Consider the following 21,606-nt stretch of genomic DNA (forward strand, 5'->3'; position numbering starts at 1 on the left):
GTTGAGTGCATGTGGTATAGTATGGTTCAGGAGGGGGCTGCCTTCACTCGCCCCCCCCCCCCTTTACTGACCTGCCAGGCTGCTTGCTCAGATAAGGGTCAGGTATGGATTAAAATAGCCATTTGCCGGCAATTGCAACCTTGAGTCAATTTAAATGTGATTTGACTAGTTTTTTTTTTTTTCCTTTAGAAATTTTACTTTTGCTGCAGCATGTTCTATGCATGCTACAGACGCACTGCTTTACAGGCAGACTAAGGGGACCCCCCAGGCACTATATTTAAAGGAATTTTTTGTTTTTTTTGTTGCACTTTACGCATCATTAAAATCACTGCACCTAAAAAACTAGGCATTGATACATGACCTCCAGAGCAGTACCCGGACCCCAATACTCCTTTTATGGCCAATTACTTGCATATAAGCACTCAAAATGGGCACTTTTGATCTTTCCTGTTTGGCTCCCATATACTTCAATGGGGTTCGCTGTTTGGGTTAGAACGGAGTTAACAGGAGTTCTGCTGAGAACCAAACAGGGGGGTGTTCGGCCCATCTCTACCATTAAGAGATGTCCAACACATTTAGAAGTATGATCTGTTTTAGGTAGCCAGTGATGGTGTGAGGTGCGCAATTGCAAAATACTGAAAAATGCACAGGCAGCTATGTTTATAGCAATCTCTAGCATAACTTCAATGTAGTGCTCTCGCGAAATGAAGTGTCCCTGATGGGATGGGTGATGTACAAAGTACGCCGCTGTCACTAATGCCGCGTACACACGACCGGACTTTACGGCATACTTTGCCCGGCGGACTTTACGACGGACTTTCCGAATGAACGGACTTGCCTACACACGATCAACCAAAGTCCGACGGATTTATACGTGATGACGTACGACCGGACTAAAACAAGGAAGTTCATAGCCAGTAGCCAATAGCTGCCCTAGCGTCGGTTTTTGTCCGTCGGACTAACATACAGACGAGCGGACTTTTCGACCGGACTCGAGTCCTTTGGATAGATTTGAAACATGTTTCAAATCTAAGTCCGTCAAACTTTTGGGAAAACAAAGTCCGCTGGAGCCCACACACGATCGAATTGTCCGACGAAATCCGGTACGCTGGACCAAGTATTGACCACTGTTTGCTTTTGTTTTTCTACAAATTGGCAAAAAAGGTATCAAAAATCATCTTTTTTTTGGGGGGGGGCAGTTTGGAAATGTGGTCACCCTATATTAAATCCAAAAGCAAACATTTATTATATTGCAGCTTATCAATTCTTGTGTGTGATTTTTTTTTAGGCTTTCTTTCTTTTATTCTCACCTGGTGTTCTGACCAGTAAGTCTGTTGTTTTTTAACAGAACAAGTTTGCATTCAAATTCAACAGTTAGAGTGTTGCGACAAGCCATTTACCACTGGCAGGAGTGCTTACAATGATCAGCTTTTATTTATTTATGTAAAACCTTTATCCCAAAAGGAACAAAACTGTTGCTGTAACTGCTTATAAAGTATTAGCTGGAGTTTGGCTTCAATTTGTTAGTGTGTCTAAATCTGCTAGTGCATCTAACACTACTCCCCCCCCCCCCAGACTGCCAATGTTGCTGCCCAAGGGTGTCTCTGCTGCTCCTTCATCCAGAGTGAGGGGCAGTCTAATACAGGATGTCTGTTACTGGCAAAATCACCAGTTGAAAACAGAGGGGAACAGCCTAAAGAAAGAAAGCTAATGCAGCCACTGCATCTAGTGATTGGTAAGCTGTAATACAGTGCCTTGCAAAAGTATTCACCCCCTTGGTATTTTTTGTTTTTAGTTGCCTCATAACCTGGATTTAACATGGATTGTTTGAGGATTTGCATAATTTAATTTACAGAACATGCCCACAACTTTGAAGATTTTTTTTTATTATTGTGAAGCAAACAACAAATAGGACAAAATAACAGAAAAAGTCAATGTGCATAACTATTCACCCCCCCTAAAGTCAATACTTTGTAGAGCCACCTTTTGCGACTATCACAGCTCCAAGTCGCTTAGGATAAGTCTCTATGAACTTGCCACATCTTACCACTGAGATTTTTGTCCATTCCTCCTTTCAAGACTGCTCCAGCTCCTTCAAGTTGGATGGTTTGCGCTTGTGAGCAGCAATCTATATATCTGACCACAGATTTTCTATTGGATTGAGGTCTGGGCTTTGTCTAGGCCATTCCAACACATTTACATGTTTCCCCTAAAAACCACTCAAGTGTTGCTTTAGCAGTGTGTTTGGGGTCATTGTCCTGCTGGAAGGTGAACCTCCATCCTAGCCTCAAATCACACACAGAGTGGTACAGGTTTTGCTCAAGAATATCCCTGTATTTAGCACCGTCCATCTTTCCCTCAACTCTGACCAGTTTCCTACTGCTGAAAAACATCCCCACAGCATGATGCTGCCACCACCATGTTTCACTGTGGGGATGGTGTTCTTTGGGTGATGTGATGTGTTGGGTTTGAGCTAGACATAGCGTTTTCTTTGATGGCCAAAAAGTTCAATTGTAGCATCATCAGACCAGAGCACCTTCCTCCATACATTTTGGGAGTCTCCCAAATGCCTTTTCGCAAACTCAAAATGTGCCATTTTGTTTTTTGCTGAAAGTAATGGCCTTCTTCTGGCCACTCTGCCATAAAGCCCAACTCTATGGAGCGTACGGCTTATTATCGTCCTATGTACAGATTCTCCAGTCTCTGCTGTGGAACTCTGCAGCTCCTCCAGGGTTACCTTAGGTCTCTGTGCTGCCTCTCTGATTAATGCCCTCCTTGCCCGGTCTGTGAGTTTTGGTGTGCTGTCGTCTCTTGCCAGGTTTGCTGTTGTGCCATGTTCTTTCCATTTGGTTATGATAGATTTGATGGTACTCCTAGGGATCATCAAAGATTTGGATATTTTTTTATAACCTAATCCTGACTTGTACTTCTCAACAACATTGTTCCTTACTTGTTTGGAGAGTTCCTTGGTCTTCATGGCAGTGTTTGGTTAGTGGTGCCTCTTGCTTAGGTGTTGCAGCCTCTGGGGCCTTTCAAAAAGGTGTGTATATGTAATGAGAGATCACGTGACACTTAGATTGAACACAGGTGGACATCATTTCACTAATTATGTGGCTTCTGAAGGCAATTGGTTGCACCAGAGCTTTTTATGGGCTTCATAACAAAGGGGGTGAATACATACACATATGCCAATTATCAGTTTTTAATTTTGGAAAAATTGTTTTATGTATATATTTTTCTAATTTTACTTCACCAACTTAGACCATTGTATTCTGATCCATCACATATAATTCAGATTAAAAAAACATTGAACTAAAGGCTGTAATGTAAAAAAATAGGTAAAAAGCCAAGGGGGGGTGAATACTTTTGCAAGGCACTGTATATTCCATTTTTGGTTTGGGGTTTAATAATGTTTTAAGGGAACTACCAACAAAAAAAGTGGCGTTAGAGCCATTTTGAATTCCAATCATTATGTTCTGAGAGGTGTAATTTGTTTTTTAACCAAAAAATGCAGATTTTAACAAAGCATGAAAAAAATTACTCTAGAGGGGAACTCATATGTGTCTTTATTTGCCTGGAGTTCAGCATTAATTTTTGATTGTACTTCATTTTTAGCAAAGATTCTAAGAACAAAAACTACAAGAAGCAATCTAAAACCTTTAACCTTCTGTCCCCCTATATGAATTATTTCCCTTTATTACCAGGACTGACTTTCTCTGACTTCATGGCTAAGCTCCACCTACTGCCACCCATGTGTCTTTTTATACAATCAGATTCATAAAATATTTAATTCGTGTACTTTGGTCTGAAAATAATTGACCGTTTGCTTCTTATAAGCCAATTACTATATGTGAATACATACCTGGTCGTTTCAGTATAAAAAATGCCTTACTGTATTCTAAAGTATTGTCAGCAGAACAATAAAATCGTAGACCGTAATCTTCTTCTTTCACACTTGAAAAGGTTATATTTTGGCATGCCACTTTTTGTCCATCTTTGACTGCTTCACTGTAAGAAGAGAGATCATAATAATATAAGCTCAAACAAAAAGTATCCTTCTCTTTAGATGTGTCATGCTAATGATTAAGGCCTCTTTCACACGGGGCAGATCAGTCATGATCCGCCCCGTGAACATCCGCTTGCTCAGCGGGGATCGCTCCGCCGATCCCCGCTGAGCAGGAAGATGACAGGTGCATCGCTGCACACTGTGCAGCGACGGACCTGTCAGAGCGCCGCTCTCCCCTATGGGGGGATCGGATGATGACGGTCCGTAGTGTCCGTTGTCATCCGATCCGATCCGAAAACGGAGGGAAAAGTAGGTTTTTCCTCCGTTACACTTTTCGGATCGGAGCGGGTCGGATGTCAGCGGACATGTCACCGCTGACATCCGACGCTCCATAGGGATGAATGTATGTCCGTTTTTCATCCGAAAACGGAAGGATGAAAAACGGACATACGGATCCCTCGTGTGAAAGAGGCCTAAAGCTTCTAAAAATGTATAATTTGTCCATTAAGACAAACAGATTTCAGGTGCAGCATTTTCATAACATTTGCGGCTGGTACTTATCTCCAATATCTATAAACCTCCCTTTCATTTCTCATGTTGAAACAATGTCCCTTTTTTCTACTGCTGACCAAGTGCATGATGCATTTCTACTATTCTGTACATTAACTGCCACTTTGACTTGATATTTTTATTATATGTGTTTAATTATTAAGCCAAATAGCAGACACTGGAGTTGATTTACTAAAACTGGAGTGTGCAAAATCTGGTGTAGCTATGCATGATAGCCAATCAGCTTCTAATTTTAGATTGTTCACTTAAGTTTTTACAAAAACAAAAAAAACTAAAAGCTGATTGGTTTGTATGCAGAGCTGCACCAGATTTTGCACTCTCCAGTTTTAGTAAATCAACCTCAGTGAGTGTAACCTTCTTTAGCCTAAAATTGCTGAATACAAAGAACAGCAGCATGCACTTACCTGTGTATCAAAAATAAATGCAATGGCAAATATCTAAAGGAGCACAGACATAGGACATTAGAGTTGACACAGAGGTTGTTTACTTAGGCTAGCTATACATGTTAAACTATGCATGGATAAATCTCAGCTGTCAGCTATTGTATTTAGGCAGCGCAACACCCACATGTCACGGTAGTGACTGTTCAGTGGACATTTCTCAACCCATCTCCTTTGATTTTTCCATTTTTAGATTTTTCAATTGAACTTGACGATCCAAGTAGTGCCAACAGAGCCACACATGGCTTGAATTTTGGCCAATTCAGCAGAAGCTATTCATACTATGCATGGTAAGCCTTAGCAAAGTCAATATCTACTTAGCTTAGTGAATATGTTGAGGCCAAGTTTCCTTTAATCATCCAGTCATTTACAGGTAAAACACAGCTTCACTTTGGTCGGTAAGCTCAGTTAAAGTGGTTCTACAGGCTGAAGTGATTTTACCTTCATGCATTCTATGCATGAAGGTAAAAACTTGCAAGCAGCTGCCCCCTGTATACTAACATGAGCCCAAACTAGATTCAGCAATATGCATGAGAGTAGTTGCTCTTTCGGCTCTCTCCCTCTTCATTGGCTCAGACACAGCAGCGGGAGCTATTGGCTCCCACTGCTGTCAATCACAGGCAGTGAGGAGGGAACGGGGAGCGGGGGTAAGCCCCGTTCCGTGTGTCAATGAACACACAGAGAGGGTTCGGGAGCGAGCATACACAAGTGCCCCTAGAGCCAGTGGTTAGCTATGAGGGCACTCAGCAGGGGGGAGGACCCCAGAGTGCAATCAGGGGACCTAAAAAGAGGGGGTTTGGGGCTGCTCTGTGCAAAAACATGTTTGTTATTTTTCTTTTTCCTTTAGTATCACTTTAACATTTACTAAAGGAACAGTTTCTGTTCTGTTTCAAATGCCACTTTATGCTCTGACAAACTTCTCTCCAGACAGTATGACCACTTTCTGACTTGGCAGCATCCACAGGCAGCTTAAGGCTCCATTCACACTTGTGCAACTTGTCATGTGACTTTGGACATCAAAGTCGTATGACAAGTCGCACCCCATATTTTCCAATGCGTACCATTTATATTTATTCAATTTAAAGTCGCTGCGACTTTAAAGTAGTTCATGTAGTCACACCTGAACTGTTTTACATGCAGCACCCACCAGCATCCTTGACAACCAGTACACAACAGGGTTGTTAAGGAGCAGGTGCCCACCTGCATCCTTAACAACCAATAGTGGGTTGCTAAGGAGCGGGCAGCCGCCAAGTCCTTAGCAACCGATGACTCATCAGCTGTCAGCGGGATTCCCCACTGACAGCTGAATATAAACAATAGAATGCTGCATTAAAAAATTAAAAATAAACTGGGTGGGGGTTTCCCCCAAACCATACCAGGCTCCTCGGGTCGGGGATGGGTTTTAAGGAGAACCCAACACCAAATTGTTTTTTTAAATGGTGTGAAGGCCCCCCTACATAATCCATACCAGACCCGTATCCGAGCATGCAACCCAGCAGGCCAGGAAAGGGGGGGTAAGCGAGCACCTCTCCCCCCCAAACCATACCAGGCCCCATGCCTTGAACATAGGGGGTAGGCCTTAAACACTTTTGGGTAGGGTGGCCCCCCAAAGCACCTTGTCCCCATGATGATAAGAACAAGGATCTCTTACCCCACCACAACCAGTGGATGTGGGGGTGCCCTATCGGAATCTAGAAGTCCCGTTTAACAAGGGGGCCCCCAGATCCCAGCTCTTCCATGTGAATGAGTAGAGGTACCTATTACCCCTACTCATTCACAAAATAAAAGAATAGTGTAAATAAAGACAGGAGTAGATCCATCGTCAAGCACGATGAACGCAGCTCCGTCAACCCACATAAAGAAAAAAAAAGAAAAGATGTCAGCACCCAATGCTGGCTCCCGCCAACTGACAGCTCCGCTTGCTAGCTGATGCATAGCACCGGATGGCCCCACCCTTCAGTTTATTTAGCAGCAGCTACTAAGCGGAACTGTCAGTTGGCGGACCTTTTCTTTTTCAGGTCGGTGGAGCGGCATTCATCATGATTGACAATAGATCTGCACTGGAGGATATATATATTTTTTTAAATAAAGGACTTGTCAAAAACTGTCTCCTGTCTTTACTTACACAATTTTTTTAGTTTTTGTGAATGAGTAGGGGTTCTATGTACCCCATGCTCATTCACATAAGGGGGGTGGGATCTCTGGGCCCGCTTGTTAAACAGGGCTTCCAGATTCCGATAAGTCACCTCTGCACCCCCACAACCACCAGGCCAGGGTTGTGGGGAAGAGGCCCTTGTCCTCATCAACATGGGGACAAGGTGCTTTGGCGCCCCCCACCCCAAAGCACCCCCCCCCACGTCGAGGGCATGTGGCCTGATATGGTTTAGAAGGGGCGCGCTTGCTCATCCCCCCTTTCCTGGCCTGCCAGGCTGCATTCTCAGATAATGGTCTGGTATGGAAATAATTTGGCGTGGGGTTCACCTGAAAAAACAATCCAGACCTAAGGATCTGGTATAGATTTTGGGGGGGACCTTCATGTCATTTTTAGAAAAAATGTTCGCATGGGGTTCCCCTCAAAATCCATACAAGACCTGAAGGGCCTGGTATGGACCGTGTGACCCCTATGCATTTTTTTTTAAATGCCAGCATTCTTTTGTTTACAATCAACTATCAGCAGCACCTTAGCCTCCTTAGCGGTAATCCCGAGTGGCTCAGGGTAGATTTTCAGTACCAAAAGCAGTAACCCCGAGCCACACTCGGGAACGCATTGCAGGATCCAGGCAAAGTTACTTACCTTGTCCCCAGGATCCTGCTATGTCTCCCCGCTGTGTGTGCGAGCTGTCCTCCGCCGGATCTATCACAGTGCCGAGCTCCATTCCCTGTGAGCGTTGCGACGCACAGGGATGGAGCATAGCGCCAAAATCAAAAAGTGAAAAACACACAATGCATACAGTACACTGTAATATTACAGATTACATTACTGTATCACATTATTTCACCTCCCTTTTGTCCCTAGTGGTTTCTCCAGTGCCCTGCATGCAGTTTTATATTATAAATTTCTGCCTGGAAACTGGAGATTGTCCATAGCAACCAAAAAGCGTCCCTTTACATCAAAAGCAGTTTTAGACCAGCTAGAAAACAGCGCTAATAAATTAGAATCACTTGCAGAATTGAGTGATAGTGATTCGTGGGGAAATTCGTCATCAAACACGGAAAGCAATGACAGCGATAATTCTGCAACTGAGCAAATTTCAGTGTTTTTGATTTGATTACATTATTGAATAATTTTTATTATTATTGTATTAATATTTGTTATAATTATTTATAGTTATTTATTATATTATAATTTATGATTTCATGTTTCAAACTTTATCATACCCGGGATGTCTACTAGACTCTTGTTTGGACAAATTTAATTGTGCTATTCCTAAGAATTACTAAGAATTACAGGCCTACAAAACGCCAAATGTCCATGCAAAACATTGTACCTCTTTGGGCATCAAAAATCTGAAATAATCATACCACCAGGCAGGGGAGTTGCTAGGTGGCAAAAAGACCAGGGGCTTCAGCCCGAAGTCCAAGGCCAGCACGGGGTGGGGGGGGGGGCCTCTAGTGGCGCTGGGTTTTTTTGGTTGGGCAGAGGGGTTGTGTGGTTGTGTGGCGGGGGTAGGCTGACTTGCTGGTTGCTGCCTGGCTTACCAGTGCCCATCAATGCTGACCACTAAACTGACCTACCTACCTGACACACACTGACCTACCTGACATACACTGACCTACATACACTGACCTACCTGACCCACACTGACCTACATACACTGACCTACCTGACATACACTGACCTACCTGACACACACACTGACCTACCTGACATACACACACTGACCTACCTACCTGACATACACTGACCTACCTGACATACACTGACCTATCAGACCCACACTGACCTACCTGACATACATTGACCTACCTGACATACACTGACCTACATACACTGACCTACCTGACCCACACTGACCTACATACACTGACCTACCTGACCCACACTGACCTACCTGACCCACACTGACCTACCTGACCCACACTGACCTACCTGACGTACACTGACCTACCTGACCCACACTGACTTACCTGACCCACACTGACCTACCTGACCCACACTGACCTACCTGACCCACACTGACCTACCTGACCCACACTGACCTACATACAATGACCTACCTGACATACACTGACCTACATACACTGACCTACCTGACCTACATACACTGACCCACACACACTGACCTACCTGACCCACACTGACCTACCTGACCCACACACACTGAAATACCTGACCTACACTGACCTACACACACTGACCTACCTGACGTACACTGACCTACATACACTGACCTACCTGTCATACACTGACCTACCTGACCCACACTGACCTACATACACTGACCCACACTGACCTACATACACTGACCTACCTGACCCACACTGACCTACCTGACCCACACTGACCTACCTGACCTATATACACTGACCCACCCACACTGACCTACCTGACATACACTGACCTACATACACTGACCTACCTGACCCACACTGACCTACATACACTGACCTACATACAATGACCTACCTGACATACACTGACCTACACACACTGACCTACCTGACCCACACACACTGACCTACCTGGCCCACACTGACCCACACACACTGACCTACCTGACATACACTGACCCACACACACTGACCTACCTGACCCACACACACACTGACCTACCTGACCCACACTGACCCACACACACACTGACCTACCTGACATACACTGACCCACACACACTGACCTACCTGACCCACACTGACCCACACACACTGACCTACCTGACCCACACTGACCCACACACACTGACCTACCTGACCTACATACACTGACCCACACACACTGACCTACCTGACCCACACACACTGAAATACCCGACCCACACACACTGACCTACCTGACCCACCCACACTGACCTACCTGACCCACACTGACCTACACTGACCTACCTGACCCACACACACTGACCTGGTACCTGCCATACACACACTGACTGACCTACCTGTGTCCAGGTCCTGCAGCAGCAGCTCAGCCATGGTGCTGGTGTGTGAGGCAGCCAGAGGAGAGGAGGAGAGCCGCCCGCCCGAGCGCCAATCGATGTCGCACGGCGGCCAAATTGTAATTGCCGCCTTCTTTCTCTTCCAGTCACAGCGCGCTGGGATAGGACTGATAGGTCCACGACGCCACCGGAGGGCCGCTCCAGTCCTGAAATGGCAGGCCCCATGAGCATGAGTGCGGAGGAGGAGGAAGTGCAATCCTCCTCCGCTTTGAATGCCGGGCAGTGACGTCACTGGTTGCTAGCCGCTGGGCGGCTATAGCAACCAGTGACTAAGAGTAGAGTCGGGGGGGCGGAGCTGGAGCTGGAGCCGGAGCCAGCGCTACCACGGCTCAGTCCGCCCCTGTCCCCTGCATTCTAGGATCGGGACCAGAGACCCGGGGCTATTAGCCCCAGGCTCAGAGCTGTAGCCCCAATAGCCACCCCCTGATGACGCCTCTGCCACCAGGGAGGTTAAAGGACAACTAAAAGAAGAAAAATAAATAGTTTTTGTTTATTAACTATTAACAAATGCAGTATACCACACTGACCTGAACATTTTTCTATATACTAACTGCAGCCTGATTCTTGTTAAGTGATCATGTAATACAAGAGAGAGGCCAGAACTCCTTAGAAAGGTTTCCACTGTTCAAATATTGAACCAGGTATTGCAAAGTTGCCTTTACAACAAAAAAAGAAGAAGAAAAGAAACCTATTCCCTATAATGCAAAAATAACATTTTACGTGATTTACATATACTTACTATTGTATTTTCTCTATCACTCTGCCATCAGAATAGTCATCAATAAAAGATTTATTGTACCTCCAGGTCAAAATAAGGTTTCTAGTTAACAGAGCTTCACAGGTTACAGTAACAGAAGTTCCTGAAAAAGAAGATATAAATACACCAAAATATAGAGTAAATAATAAAATAAAAAAATTAAAAACGGAGGAATACAGCAGCCAGAGAATTGTTTTGGTGTTGTTTTTTTACAAAAAAATCTCCGTGCGCTAACAAAAAATAAACTAAAAAAACATGCAACACAAATTTAAAGAGTATGTAAACCCAACATTTCATATTCCTTATATGTGCCTGTTGCACTATGTATTTGTATGAAAAGGTATCCTGTTCTCTTGTATTGGCTGTGTGTTAAGTTATTTTGAGGGGACAGCAAATTGACACTATTTATAGTTACCGGTGCCGTTCCACAGAGGATGCGTGAAGCTTTCTCAAGCCCGCGTGCCGTATCAATGTCTCCAAAAAAACTGTTCTGATGGGAATCGCTCCCTTTGGACAATTAAATTGTGCATTTACCAGGGATCAGTTCATCAGATCATGGTGCCATCTCTATTCATAGAATTTGTATAGGCTGTGAGACTTCTATGTTCCAGGCCAGGATTTATGATTGGTTCTACTAAAGGGCCTTTTTAAGTACTTTATATTCCCCTGTGGTCACTTTATGGCAGCGAGGTCCCTCCTATATGAGAAACCCCCGGTTTGAAATTGGCAGCAGTTTTATTCTATTCAAGCATTTACGTTGCATTGGTGTACTACAGCCTGAGTCCACTACAATCATTGCCTTTAAAACTCCTGAAGAAGCTCGTACTAGAGCGAAACATGTCGAGCAAGCGGCAGATTGTCATGGCACCTTTAAGTAGTTGCTTTATGTTGCACTATATAATGTGAATGAATTTAGGTGAAATTGTTCATGTCTAAGTATTTTTAGAATCATGTCTCATTTTTTCATGTGAGGCACAGATGTTTTAATCTTGATTTAATAAAATAAAAAATCTTTTTTATATAATTGTACAGAAATTTTTTGATTAAATTGTTGATTTAAAGAGCACCTTAAAAGTCCCTTGAGGAAAAAAATTCTTTTTTCCCCTCCCCCTCTATAGGCAAAACAGCCTTTATTCCTAGTTCATAGTAAATAAAAAATGTGTTGACGTGCAAACAAAGTTTTTTTTACCATAGAGCGTGTGATCACAGCATCACAAACCTTATAATCCATGTGTTGAAATGTATAAAAATAAATATAGAAAGTATTTTCCTGTAAACTCCAAAAAGTTCATACAAAACAAAATCAAATCAAAAACTTCATGTATCAAATATAGTGATCCAAATACATGCAAAAAAATTATATATTTAAAGTGATCCAGTGATCAAAAGTGCTAAGAGCACACACATTAAGTGTCAAAATGTTATATAAATAGTAACATCATTAAATATTGCAGTCCATTCCAAAATTAATCACAGCTTGTACTGGTGATAAAACTCGAGTTCTTGTGTTCACTCAGGTGCTCACCCCTTATGTATGTACGCTCACCTTAGAGCAGGGGTGGCAACCCCCGGCACTGGTGCCGCAAGCGGCACACAAAGCCTCTTTTGCAGCACACAAAGCCTCTTTTGCAGCACTTGATTCACTCCCCATCAGCAGAGCAGCGCAGGAAAGTGTCAGTGAGACACTAATGCATTCCAATTTCAGAGTTCCCCACCTGCACTGAGCGGGAGGCACTGTGCCCCCACACATTGTAAAAGAAGGGAAACATTGTTTGGTTCTCTAACTTTTCTGTAGCTGCGATCGTCAGCATTTGTGATGGGGAAAAGATTGGGTGCAGTTCTGCTGGGGAGGGGGGGGGGGGGGCGGTCCCTGTTTCCAGAAGGAGGAGGACTGTCATTGGCCACTGCTAAAGCCAATCATAATCCTGCTAGCCCCGTCCACCATCTGGAGGAAGATGACTAGCTTAGTTGCCACTACAAATCTCAGAAAGAAGGGATTTCCTCCCTGTTTCCAGGAGGAGGAGGACTGTCATTGGCCACTGCTAAAGCCAGTCATAATCCTGCTAGCCCCCCCACCATCTGGAGGAAGATGACTAGCTTGGTTGCCACTACCAATCTCAGAAAGAAGGGATTTCACTGTGATTGAGAAAACCACAATCAGGTGACAGTTTGTGGAATTACTGTTGAGCTTCTGGGAACTTTGTTGAAATTATTCCTGAACCTTTGCGTCACTTACTACTGAACCCCTGCACTCTGTGTCCTTTTAAGCCAGAGCCAGTATTCACTGCAATGAAAATCACACCCAACTTTTCCTGTGGCGCACAGCGCCGCACTTTTTCTCAGCTGCGAGGGACCAACTTATGATCCTGCACACAGGCCCACTGCTTTCAGAAAATGCCCCTGTCATTGTGCATCCACTCCAGATGCTTGTATGTGACATCACATATATCACAGACATCCCATACATCCCATACAAGCATGTGGGCTGGATGCAAGAGGTGGACCAGCAGGATGAGCGTGCCAGGACAGGTAGATGTGTCTCATCTCTGCTTCCTTTCACCAATCTGCATATCGCGCATATCATAGATGAGAAGAGGGTACAGTGGTGGAGCAGATCAGCAGGAGGATACAGCGGTGGGGCAGATGTGCAGGGAAGTACAGTGGTGGGCCAGGTGAGCAGGGGGGGTTCAGTGTTGGGCCAGATGAGCAGGGGGGTTCAGTGTTGGGCCAGATGAGCAGGGGGGTTCAGTGTTGGGCCAGATGAGCAGGGGGTAGAGCAGTGGGGCAGATGTGAAAGGAGGTGTATTGGTGAGACAGATGAGCAGGGGGTTACAGCGGTGGGGTAGGAGAGCAGGGGGAACAGAGGTGGGGCAGAAGAGCAGGGGGGTACAGAGGTGAGACAGATGTGTAGAAGCTACATTGGTGGGGCAGATGAGAAAGCGGATTACAGTGGTGGGGCAAATGAGCAGATGGGTTCAGTGTTAGGACAGATGAGAAGGTGATTTAGTAGTGAGAAGAGCATTGGGATTCGGCAGTGGAGCAGATGTGCAGAGGGGTACAGTGGTGGGGCAGATGAGAAAAGGGGGTACATTGATGGGGCAGATGAGCAGGGGGGTTACAATGGTGGGACAGAAAAGCAAGGGGTACAGTTGTGGGGCAGATTTGCAGGAGGTACAGTGGTGGGAGGGATGAGAAGGGAGTTCAGCGATGGGACAGAAAAGCAGGGGGTTACTGTGGTGGGACAGATGAGGGGGGGGGGGTTCAGTGTTGGGCCAGATGAGAAGGGGATTACAGTGGCAGGAAAGATGAGCAGGGGGTTCAGTGTTTGGGCAGAGGAGAAAGGAGGTACATTGGTGGGACAGATGAGCAGGGGGTTACAGCAGTGAGGCAGAGGAGCGGGGGGGGTGCAGAGGAGAAAGGAGGTACATCGGTGGAACACATGAGCAGGAGCTTACAGTGGTTGGGCAGAAGAGCAGGAGGAACAGGGGTGGGCCAGATGTGCAGGAAGTTACAGTGGTGGGGCAGATGAGCAGGGGGTTACAGTGGTGGGGCAGATGAGTAGGGGGGTACAGAGGTGAAACAGATTTGCAGGGAGGACAGTGATCTGAGGTATGAAGGTGCATGAATTGGGGCTGATCTGAGGTGTGGAGTTGCAGAAATTTTCGGCTGATCTGAGGCGTGAGAGTGCAGGATGATAATTTCTCACTACTAAAGTAGTTTACAGCATTTACTTTATAAAAAATCCTTATCGTGATTGAGAGTATGAAGTTGACACTTTTTGTTATAAAATCGTAACGCTCAGTTTCTTTGAAAACATTTTTCGGCACACTGTGCTCAAAAGGTTGCCTACCCCTGCCTTAGAGCATGTGACCTCACAATTAAGTTCAGTCAGAACACGCTTGCTCCGTCCTGTCCGGGAGGGGACAGGACGGAACAGGAGACAGCTGAACTGTCTCAGAAAGGATAGACACACTATTTCGGCTTTTTTTGGCGTTTTGTTTGGCTTTCTATAGAGTGGTGCACTGAAGCACCCAGCAAATGTGAGTACCCTGTTAGAGGGTGTAGAAAGAAATTCAATCTGGATGGCCACACTCCAACAATAATATCTTTATTGGTTAAAAACCATACAGCTGTTGATTCCATCTCTTGCTGTATGGTTTTTAACCAATAAAGATATTTTTGTTTGGAGTGCGGCCATCCGGACTGAATTTCTTTCTACATGCTACTTTGCATACTGAGCCAGCACCTGCATCTGAGGAGGAGGGGATTTTGTGGCCCAGACACCTGGAGCAGGTTATTTTTACCTGTTTGTTCATTTACCCTGCTAGAGGGGTTATGGTTTATTAATAAAATTAATTTGTAAAATAGTATCACACTATCAAGTCCCTTTATGTTTTGCACAAGTGTGGAAGCAGTAGAACTGAGCAGCCCAGGACTCCATTACTGACACTGAACCCAGGGGTGGTTCACAAGTGTGTTCTGACTGAACTTAATTGTGAGGTCACACGCTCAAATGTGAGCATACACACATAAGGGGGAGCACCTGAGTGAACCCAAGAACACAAGTTTTATCACCAGTACAAGCTGTGATTATTTTGGAATGGACTGTAATATTTAATGATATTACTATTTATATTACATTTTGACACTTATTGTGTGTGCGCTTAGCACTTTTGATCACTGGATCACTTTAAATGTAATTGTTTGCATGGATTTGTATCACTATATTTGATACATAAAGTTTTTGATTCTATTTTATTTTGTATGAACTTTTTGGAGTTTACAGGAAAATACTTTATATATTTATTTTACCAGCACGGAGGCACTTTTTACATTTCAACACATATGTGGATTATAAGGTTTGTGATGCTGTGATCACACGCTCTATGGTAAAAAAAAAAAAACTGTGTTTGCACATCAACACATTTTTTATTTAGTGTCATTGCATCAAGGCACTCATGCTAACATCCAGATAGTGCAGCATTTCCTCTATAAATATTGCATTGCACGGTCCTATGGGACGTGATCCGTGCTAGCAGCTGTCCTGATAGGAGGTGTTACATATTTACCAATTTTGGGTTGTTCACAAGATTTCTTGGTTTTAGCAAATTGACACTGTTATACAAGCTGTACACTCACTACTTTACTTTGTAGCAAAATTTAATTTCTTCAGTGTTGTCACATAAAAAGATGTAACAAATTATTTACAAAAATGTCAGGGGTGTACTCACTTTTGTGAGATACTGTACTGGATCTGCTGTTTTTTATTGCGATATTCTTGTTACCCATTACCAGGAATGGCTATGTCCATTTTTTAATTCTCTCTCTCTCTCTCTCTCTCTCTCTCTCTCTCCCCCTTTTCTCATCTGCCCCACCACTGTACCCCTCTGCACATCTGCTCCACTGCCGAATCCCAATGCTCTTCTCACTACTAAATCACCTTCTCATCTGTCCTAACACTGAACCCATCTGCTCATTTGCCCCACCACTGTAATCCGCTTTCTCATCTGCCCCACCAATGTAGCTTCTACACATCTGTCTCACCTCTGTACCCCCCTGCTCTTCTGCCCCACCTCTGTTCCCCCTGCTCTCCTACCCCACCGCTGTAACCCCCTGCTCATCTGTCTCACCAATACACCTCCTTTCACATCTGCCCCACTGCTCTACCCCCTGCTCATCTGGCCCAACACTGAACCCCCCTGCTCATCTGGCCCAACACTGAACCCCCCTGCTCATCTGGCCCAACACTGAACCCCCCCTGCTCACCTGGCCCATCACTGTACTTCCCTGCACATCTGCCCCACCGCTGTATCCTCCTGCTGATCTGCTCCACCACTGTACCCTCTTCTCATCTATGATATGCGCGATATGCAGATTGGTGAAAGGAAGCAGAGATGAGACACATCTACCTGTCCTGGCACGCTCATCCTGCTGGTCCACCTCTTGCATCCAGCCCACATGCTTGTATGGGATGTATGGGATGTCTGTGATATATGTGATGTCACATACAAGCATCTGGAGTGGATGCACAATGACAGGGGCATTTTCTGAAAGCAGTGGGCCTGTGTGCAGGATCATAAGTTGGTCCCTCGCAGCTTGAGAAAAAGTGCGGCGCTGTGCGCCACAGGAAAAGTTGGGTGTGATTTTCATTGCAGTGAATAATGGCTCTGGCTTAAAAGGACACAGAGTGCAGGGGTTCAGTAGTAAGTGACGCAAAGGTTCAGGAATAATTTCAACAAAGTTCCCAGAAGCTCAACAGTAATTCCACAAACTGTCACCTGATTGTGGTTTTCTCAATCACAGTGAAATCCCTTCTTTCTGAGATTGGTAGTGGCAACCAAGCTAGTCATCTTCCTCCAGATGGTGGGGGGGCTCTCTCTCTCTCTCTCTCTCTCTCTCCTCTCTCTCTCTCTCTCTCTCTCTCTCTGCTCTCTCTCTCTCTCTCTCTCTCTCTCTCTCTCTCTCTCTCTCTCTCCTCTCTCTCTCTCTCTCTCTCTCTCTCTCCCCTCAGTTCTCCACTATATTTGACAATCTCAGCACTCTCAACCTCTCCCCCCTTTAAGTACTGCAACACCTTCAGACCAGTTGTTCTTTTATGGTGTGTATAGAGTGATCAATGTCCACACAGCTACAATTAATGTTTGCACTTTCTGTATTAGCATGTTATTGTGTTCTACATAGAATGATCAGGAGCAACTTCAGTATATCAGCCTCACATCATGACTGAAATTTTCACAGGAACACGTTCTGCTTGACCACTTACTCCACACCAAGGACCAAGGACTCTTCCTATTCTCACCTCCATAGAAAGGGCTTATTTGTCAACCACCCTGTGGAGCCAAAAATACCATACTCCCTGGATTGAGGGAACCCAGACACTATCTACACTACTCCTTTTTATCTACCAGCTACTTAGGAGACACCAAAAACAGCACCTTCCATCCTCTAGATGTACAAAGTACTGTGTCACACCACACCGTGCAGGCCAGTGTGTTGTCTCTTGGTCAGGGAACTCCACCAATAACAGAGAAGGCAGGCTGCACAGGGAACCTCTCATGTAAGATTAACAACAACCCCCTTACAATCCCCTTCTCTAAATATTAGCATATCCCTCCTTTTACTGTAGGAGTACAGTTCCATACATGTCTACAGGGAGTTACAAAATGGGTAAAGTGACAGAGCTTCTTTATTCACCTACATTAGGCTATCAATACAAACAAAAAAGATCTGAATGCTGACTGATGGTTTTTCAAAGCAAGTGTCATATAAAAGGTTTGCTTGTTTCAGTTGAGTGTGCACATTTTCCAACTTAGCAGTGTCAGTGTTATCTAAAGAGAAATATGATGGAGGGGCGTGGCCTGACGCAGCATGGAGTAGGACGCTGGTAACCAGAGTTCCGTCCATTACTCCTTATTTTTATTAATCCTGGACTCTCTGTACTACCCCGCTGGCTGGATCACCTCCCTGGGACTCTTGTGATATCCTGGGCTTCATTCTGGACCGTTTGGATGCACGGAGGCCCGAACAGAGTGGCGATCTCCCGCGCGGCGGCCAAGACTAAGCAAGACCGCGGCTTCGGCCTACAACCAGAGGCCGCGCCCATCTTGGTCCTCCTATACTCCAACTCTGCCCTGTGAAATCCACAAATTAAAGGTACCTAGCTGCTGGACAAACCTCCCGGGGAGCGGGGCAACACTAACCCTCATCAATACAGCCCACCTGTCCAGCAGGGACCCCGGGAAGGCTGACAATTACACTCGGCCTGGATTGCGGCCTAGGCCTACACGTGGCGACCTGCGGCCATTTTAGCACACCTGCTTCCTTTACTTATATTGTGCACATGAGCTGTGGCCCTGATGTCCCCCTCTTAACAGCCTTCACTGGGACCCCTCGTACCCTACGTGTCGTAGCCTCAGATTGCCAGCACCTCAGGAGGCGGAGAGGAATCACACACACCTACCCTGTAAAATCAACCCCAATCCCTGGGCACTTTGGGGACTACAAGACCCTGGACAGCACTTGTCTTTAATTAAAGCGGGGGTCCACCTATCTATCGTTTTTTTTTTTTTGAGTTCATTCACAAACTTTTCTTCTCAGCATTACATACTCACATATTGTGTGTAATATGTCCGCCTGTGTCAGATTTCGTCGGAAAGAATAACTTATATTATTCACTGCAGGCGGTTTCCATCTTCATTGTGGGCATTTGAAGCCCACAAGCATTTATTTCCTGGATGTGGTGAATGCTGTGCTCCCAGCATTCACTGCTCGTTCCCGCACATACTCAGTGGCATCCTGGGAAGCCTGAGACTAGCTCCCAGGAGTCCGGGAGAGGCTAGAAACACGCCTACTCCCATGGGAGGAGAACCAGGAAGTGCAAAGAAGAATAGAAAAATAAAAGGTAATTACGGCGATTTAAATTTTTTTAAACGGCATGTCAGCATCTAGGCAAGGAAGAGAATACATACAGATATTGTTCAAAATTTGGGTGGAACTCCGCTTTAACCAGCAAGTCAGTTTGCCACATTAAGTTTGGAGGTTGTCTGGGTGATGCCTGGGGACCTTCACAATATGTCACCAACTAAAGCACAAAAAGCAGCGGCAGCAAAACTCGATCAAGTACCGCCGACTAGAAAAGGAGGACATGGAGGAGGAAGGAACAACTGAGAAGGCTGCGGCGGGAGAGCGAACTGCGAGCGATACCGACAAACTCCTTGAAGCAATCACCCTCTGCAAAACTTCTCTCACAGCACAAATTGAGGAGGTTAAGATGGATAATCTCCCTTATCAGACAGGACTTTCAAAGCTCAGGGAAAGAGTGAAAGAAACTGAGACCAGACTGGGCGAGGTGGAGGATGCTATTCCACCCTTACAAACATCTTCAGACCGTGTACAAAGGCAAAAACAGCAACTCCTTATAAAGCAAGATAATATGGAGAATAGGCTGAGAAGATGTAATATATGCCTGATAGGCCTGCCGGAAAGGTCTGAGGGCAAGGACACTACCACTTTTCTGGAACAACTATTGATCACTACTTATGGGAGAGAAATCTTTTCTCCTATGTTTGCGGTAGAGCGGGCACATCGCATGCCATCAAGACCCCCTCCACAGGGAGCTCCACCTCGCACGTTTATAGCTAAACTCCTTAACTATAAGGATCAGGACACTGCTTTAAGAATGGCAAGGCAATATCCCAGTTGGGAATATTAAAGTGGCCATTTTCCCAGATTTCTTGGCAGAAGTCCAGTGTCGTCGTCAGAGCTTTACGGAGGCCAAACGCAAGCTAAGAAATCTGCAATACAAGTACTCCATGCTCTTTCCAGCCCGTCTTAGGGTGGAGCATGAAGGTCGTGCGGTTTTCTTCGAGGATCCAGAGGAGGTGATCTCTTGGTTGGAACAACGAGCCAATCCTCAACAAGCTGATTGATTAAGTCCCATTGATAACGTAGCTATGACCAGGAACTGTTCCTAACCAGTGCAAGTTCTATGCACAAATCCTGTTTACCCATAGTACAAGAGTCAAACTACCCTTCGGGGCTCCGGAGAGAGAAAAAAACAGTCCTACAATCAACATGCATCGTGCAGCGAGACTTTACCCCACACAGTTCTGGGAAGCAGCACCATGTTCATTGGAACATTATCCGGTACTTAGTGGTTCCAGTCAAATGGAAACAAGAGGATCGAGAGACCATACTGCACTTTCTGCAAGTGATATGTCTGATATTACTTATTCTATTTAATGTCCGGAGACTGAACCAACTGTTCTACATTCCATTGTTCACTAAGAAGCTAGAATATTTCCCAGATAACAACCAGTTAAGGGATTATGCCCGCACAAGTTTGGGTCAGTGTAGGGCAGGGAGGGGGGTGGGGGTTCAAATGTTTTTGATTCGTTTAAACTTGAATGTGCATACGCATTATAGAAAAAAGGTAACGTTACATGTGCCCAATCTATGGAAAAGTACATATGTGTCGTGTGACACGTGTTTGAGACAGCTATATCTGAAAGTTAAAAATCTGTGTGCTTTGTGTAGAAGGAGCAAATTGTTATATATAAATGATTTATTAATGTTTAAAAAGTTTTGCCTATGGCATCTTTGAAATTTCTTACATGGAATGTGAGGGGCCTGCGCGAGAAATTTTTTTTTTTTTTTAAACAATATTTTTATTGAGCATATTGACATGTTACATCACATTCTGTAATCAATAGGTCGTTGTACATCTCATTAAAGATAGCATATTACCTCCACACATATAACATATCCAGTTTCACATGTTTTATAATTATTCCTTTCAATGGCAGAAATGCCTTTACTTCATTCAACCTGAGTTTTTGCTCTCTTTTTTTTCTATTAACGTTATTTATATATATATATCATATACTATTGAAGAACCTCTCAAAAAAAAAGAGCATCTGAACAGTCAACATACACATTAGAAACTTAGTTTCAACCAGAGAAGAAAAAAAACAACTAAAGAACCTCCCCCTATAGGAACTCCCCCCCCCCCCCATATTATTAATCTGCTCATAATATTGTATGCATCCTTTCTTTCAACACTCTACCGTCTACCCTCATTATTGCCTACATTCTTTCATCTCTATTGCTCCCCTCCTCTTCTACCGATAAAGTATTTTTGGACTCAGTCCATCTATACCACACTTTCCTAAATTTTTTGGG

At 44.7% G+C, this 21,606-nt stretch overlaps 1 protein-coding gene and 1 long non-coding RNA gene across 9 annotated transcripts in view; one reads left to right on the forward strand and one right to left on the reverse strand.

The window, feature by feature from the left end:
* Positions 1-21,606, reverse strand: part of LOC141127898 (interleukin-1 receptor type 1-like) — an 88,164-nt gene that overhangs the window by 19,316 nt on the left and 47,242 nt on the right. For all 5 annotated transcript variants that reach the window (XM_073614770.1, XM_073614768.1, XM_073614769.1 and 2 more), the window contains 2 exons: positions 10,909-11,029; positions 3,863-4,008 (listed from right to left, as the gene is read on the reverse strand). In XM_073614770.1, coding sequence (XP_073470871.1) covers positions 3,863-4,008; positions 10,909-11,029 — 267 coding nt within the window. The remainder of the gene's footprint in view (positions 1-3,862; positions 4,009-10,908; positions 11,030-21,606) is intronic.
* Positions 1-21,606, forward strand: part of LOC141127900 (uncharacterized) — a 192,385-nt gene that overhangs the window by 9,241 nt on the left and 161,538 nt on the right. For all 4 annotated transcript variants that reach the window (XR_012241605.1, XR_012241607.1, XR_012241606.1 and 1 more), the window contains exon 2: positions 5,210-5,306. This is a non-coding gene — a long non-coding RNA (uncharacterized lncRNA). The remainder of the gene's footprint in view (positions 1-5,209; positions 5,307-21,606) is intronic.

The sequence above is a fragment of the Aquarana catesbeiana genome, linkage group LG02, assembly GCF_042186555.1.
Source record: "Aquarana catesbeiana isolate 2022-GZ linkage group LG02, ASM4218655v1, whole genome shotgun sequence".
In the NCBI taxonomy this organism is placed as follows: Eukaryota; Metazoa; Chordata; class Amphibia; order Anura; family Ranidae; genus Aquarana; species Aquarana catesbeiana.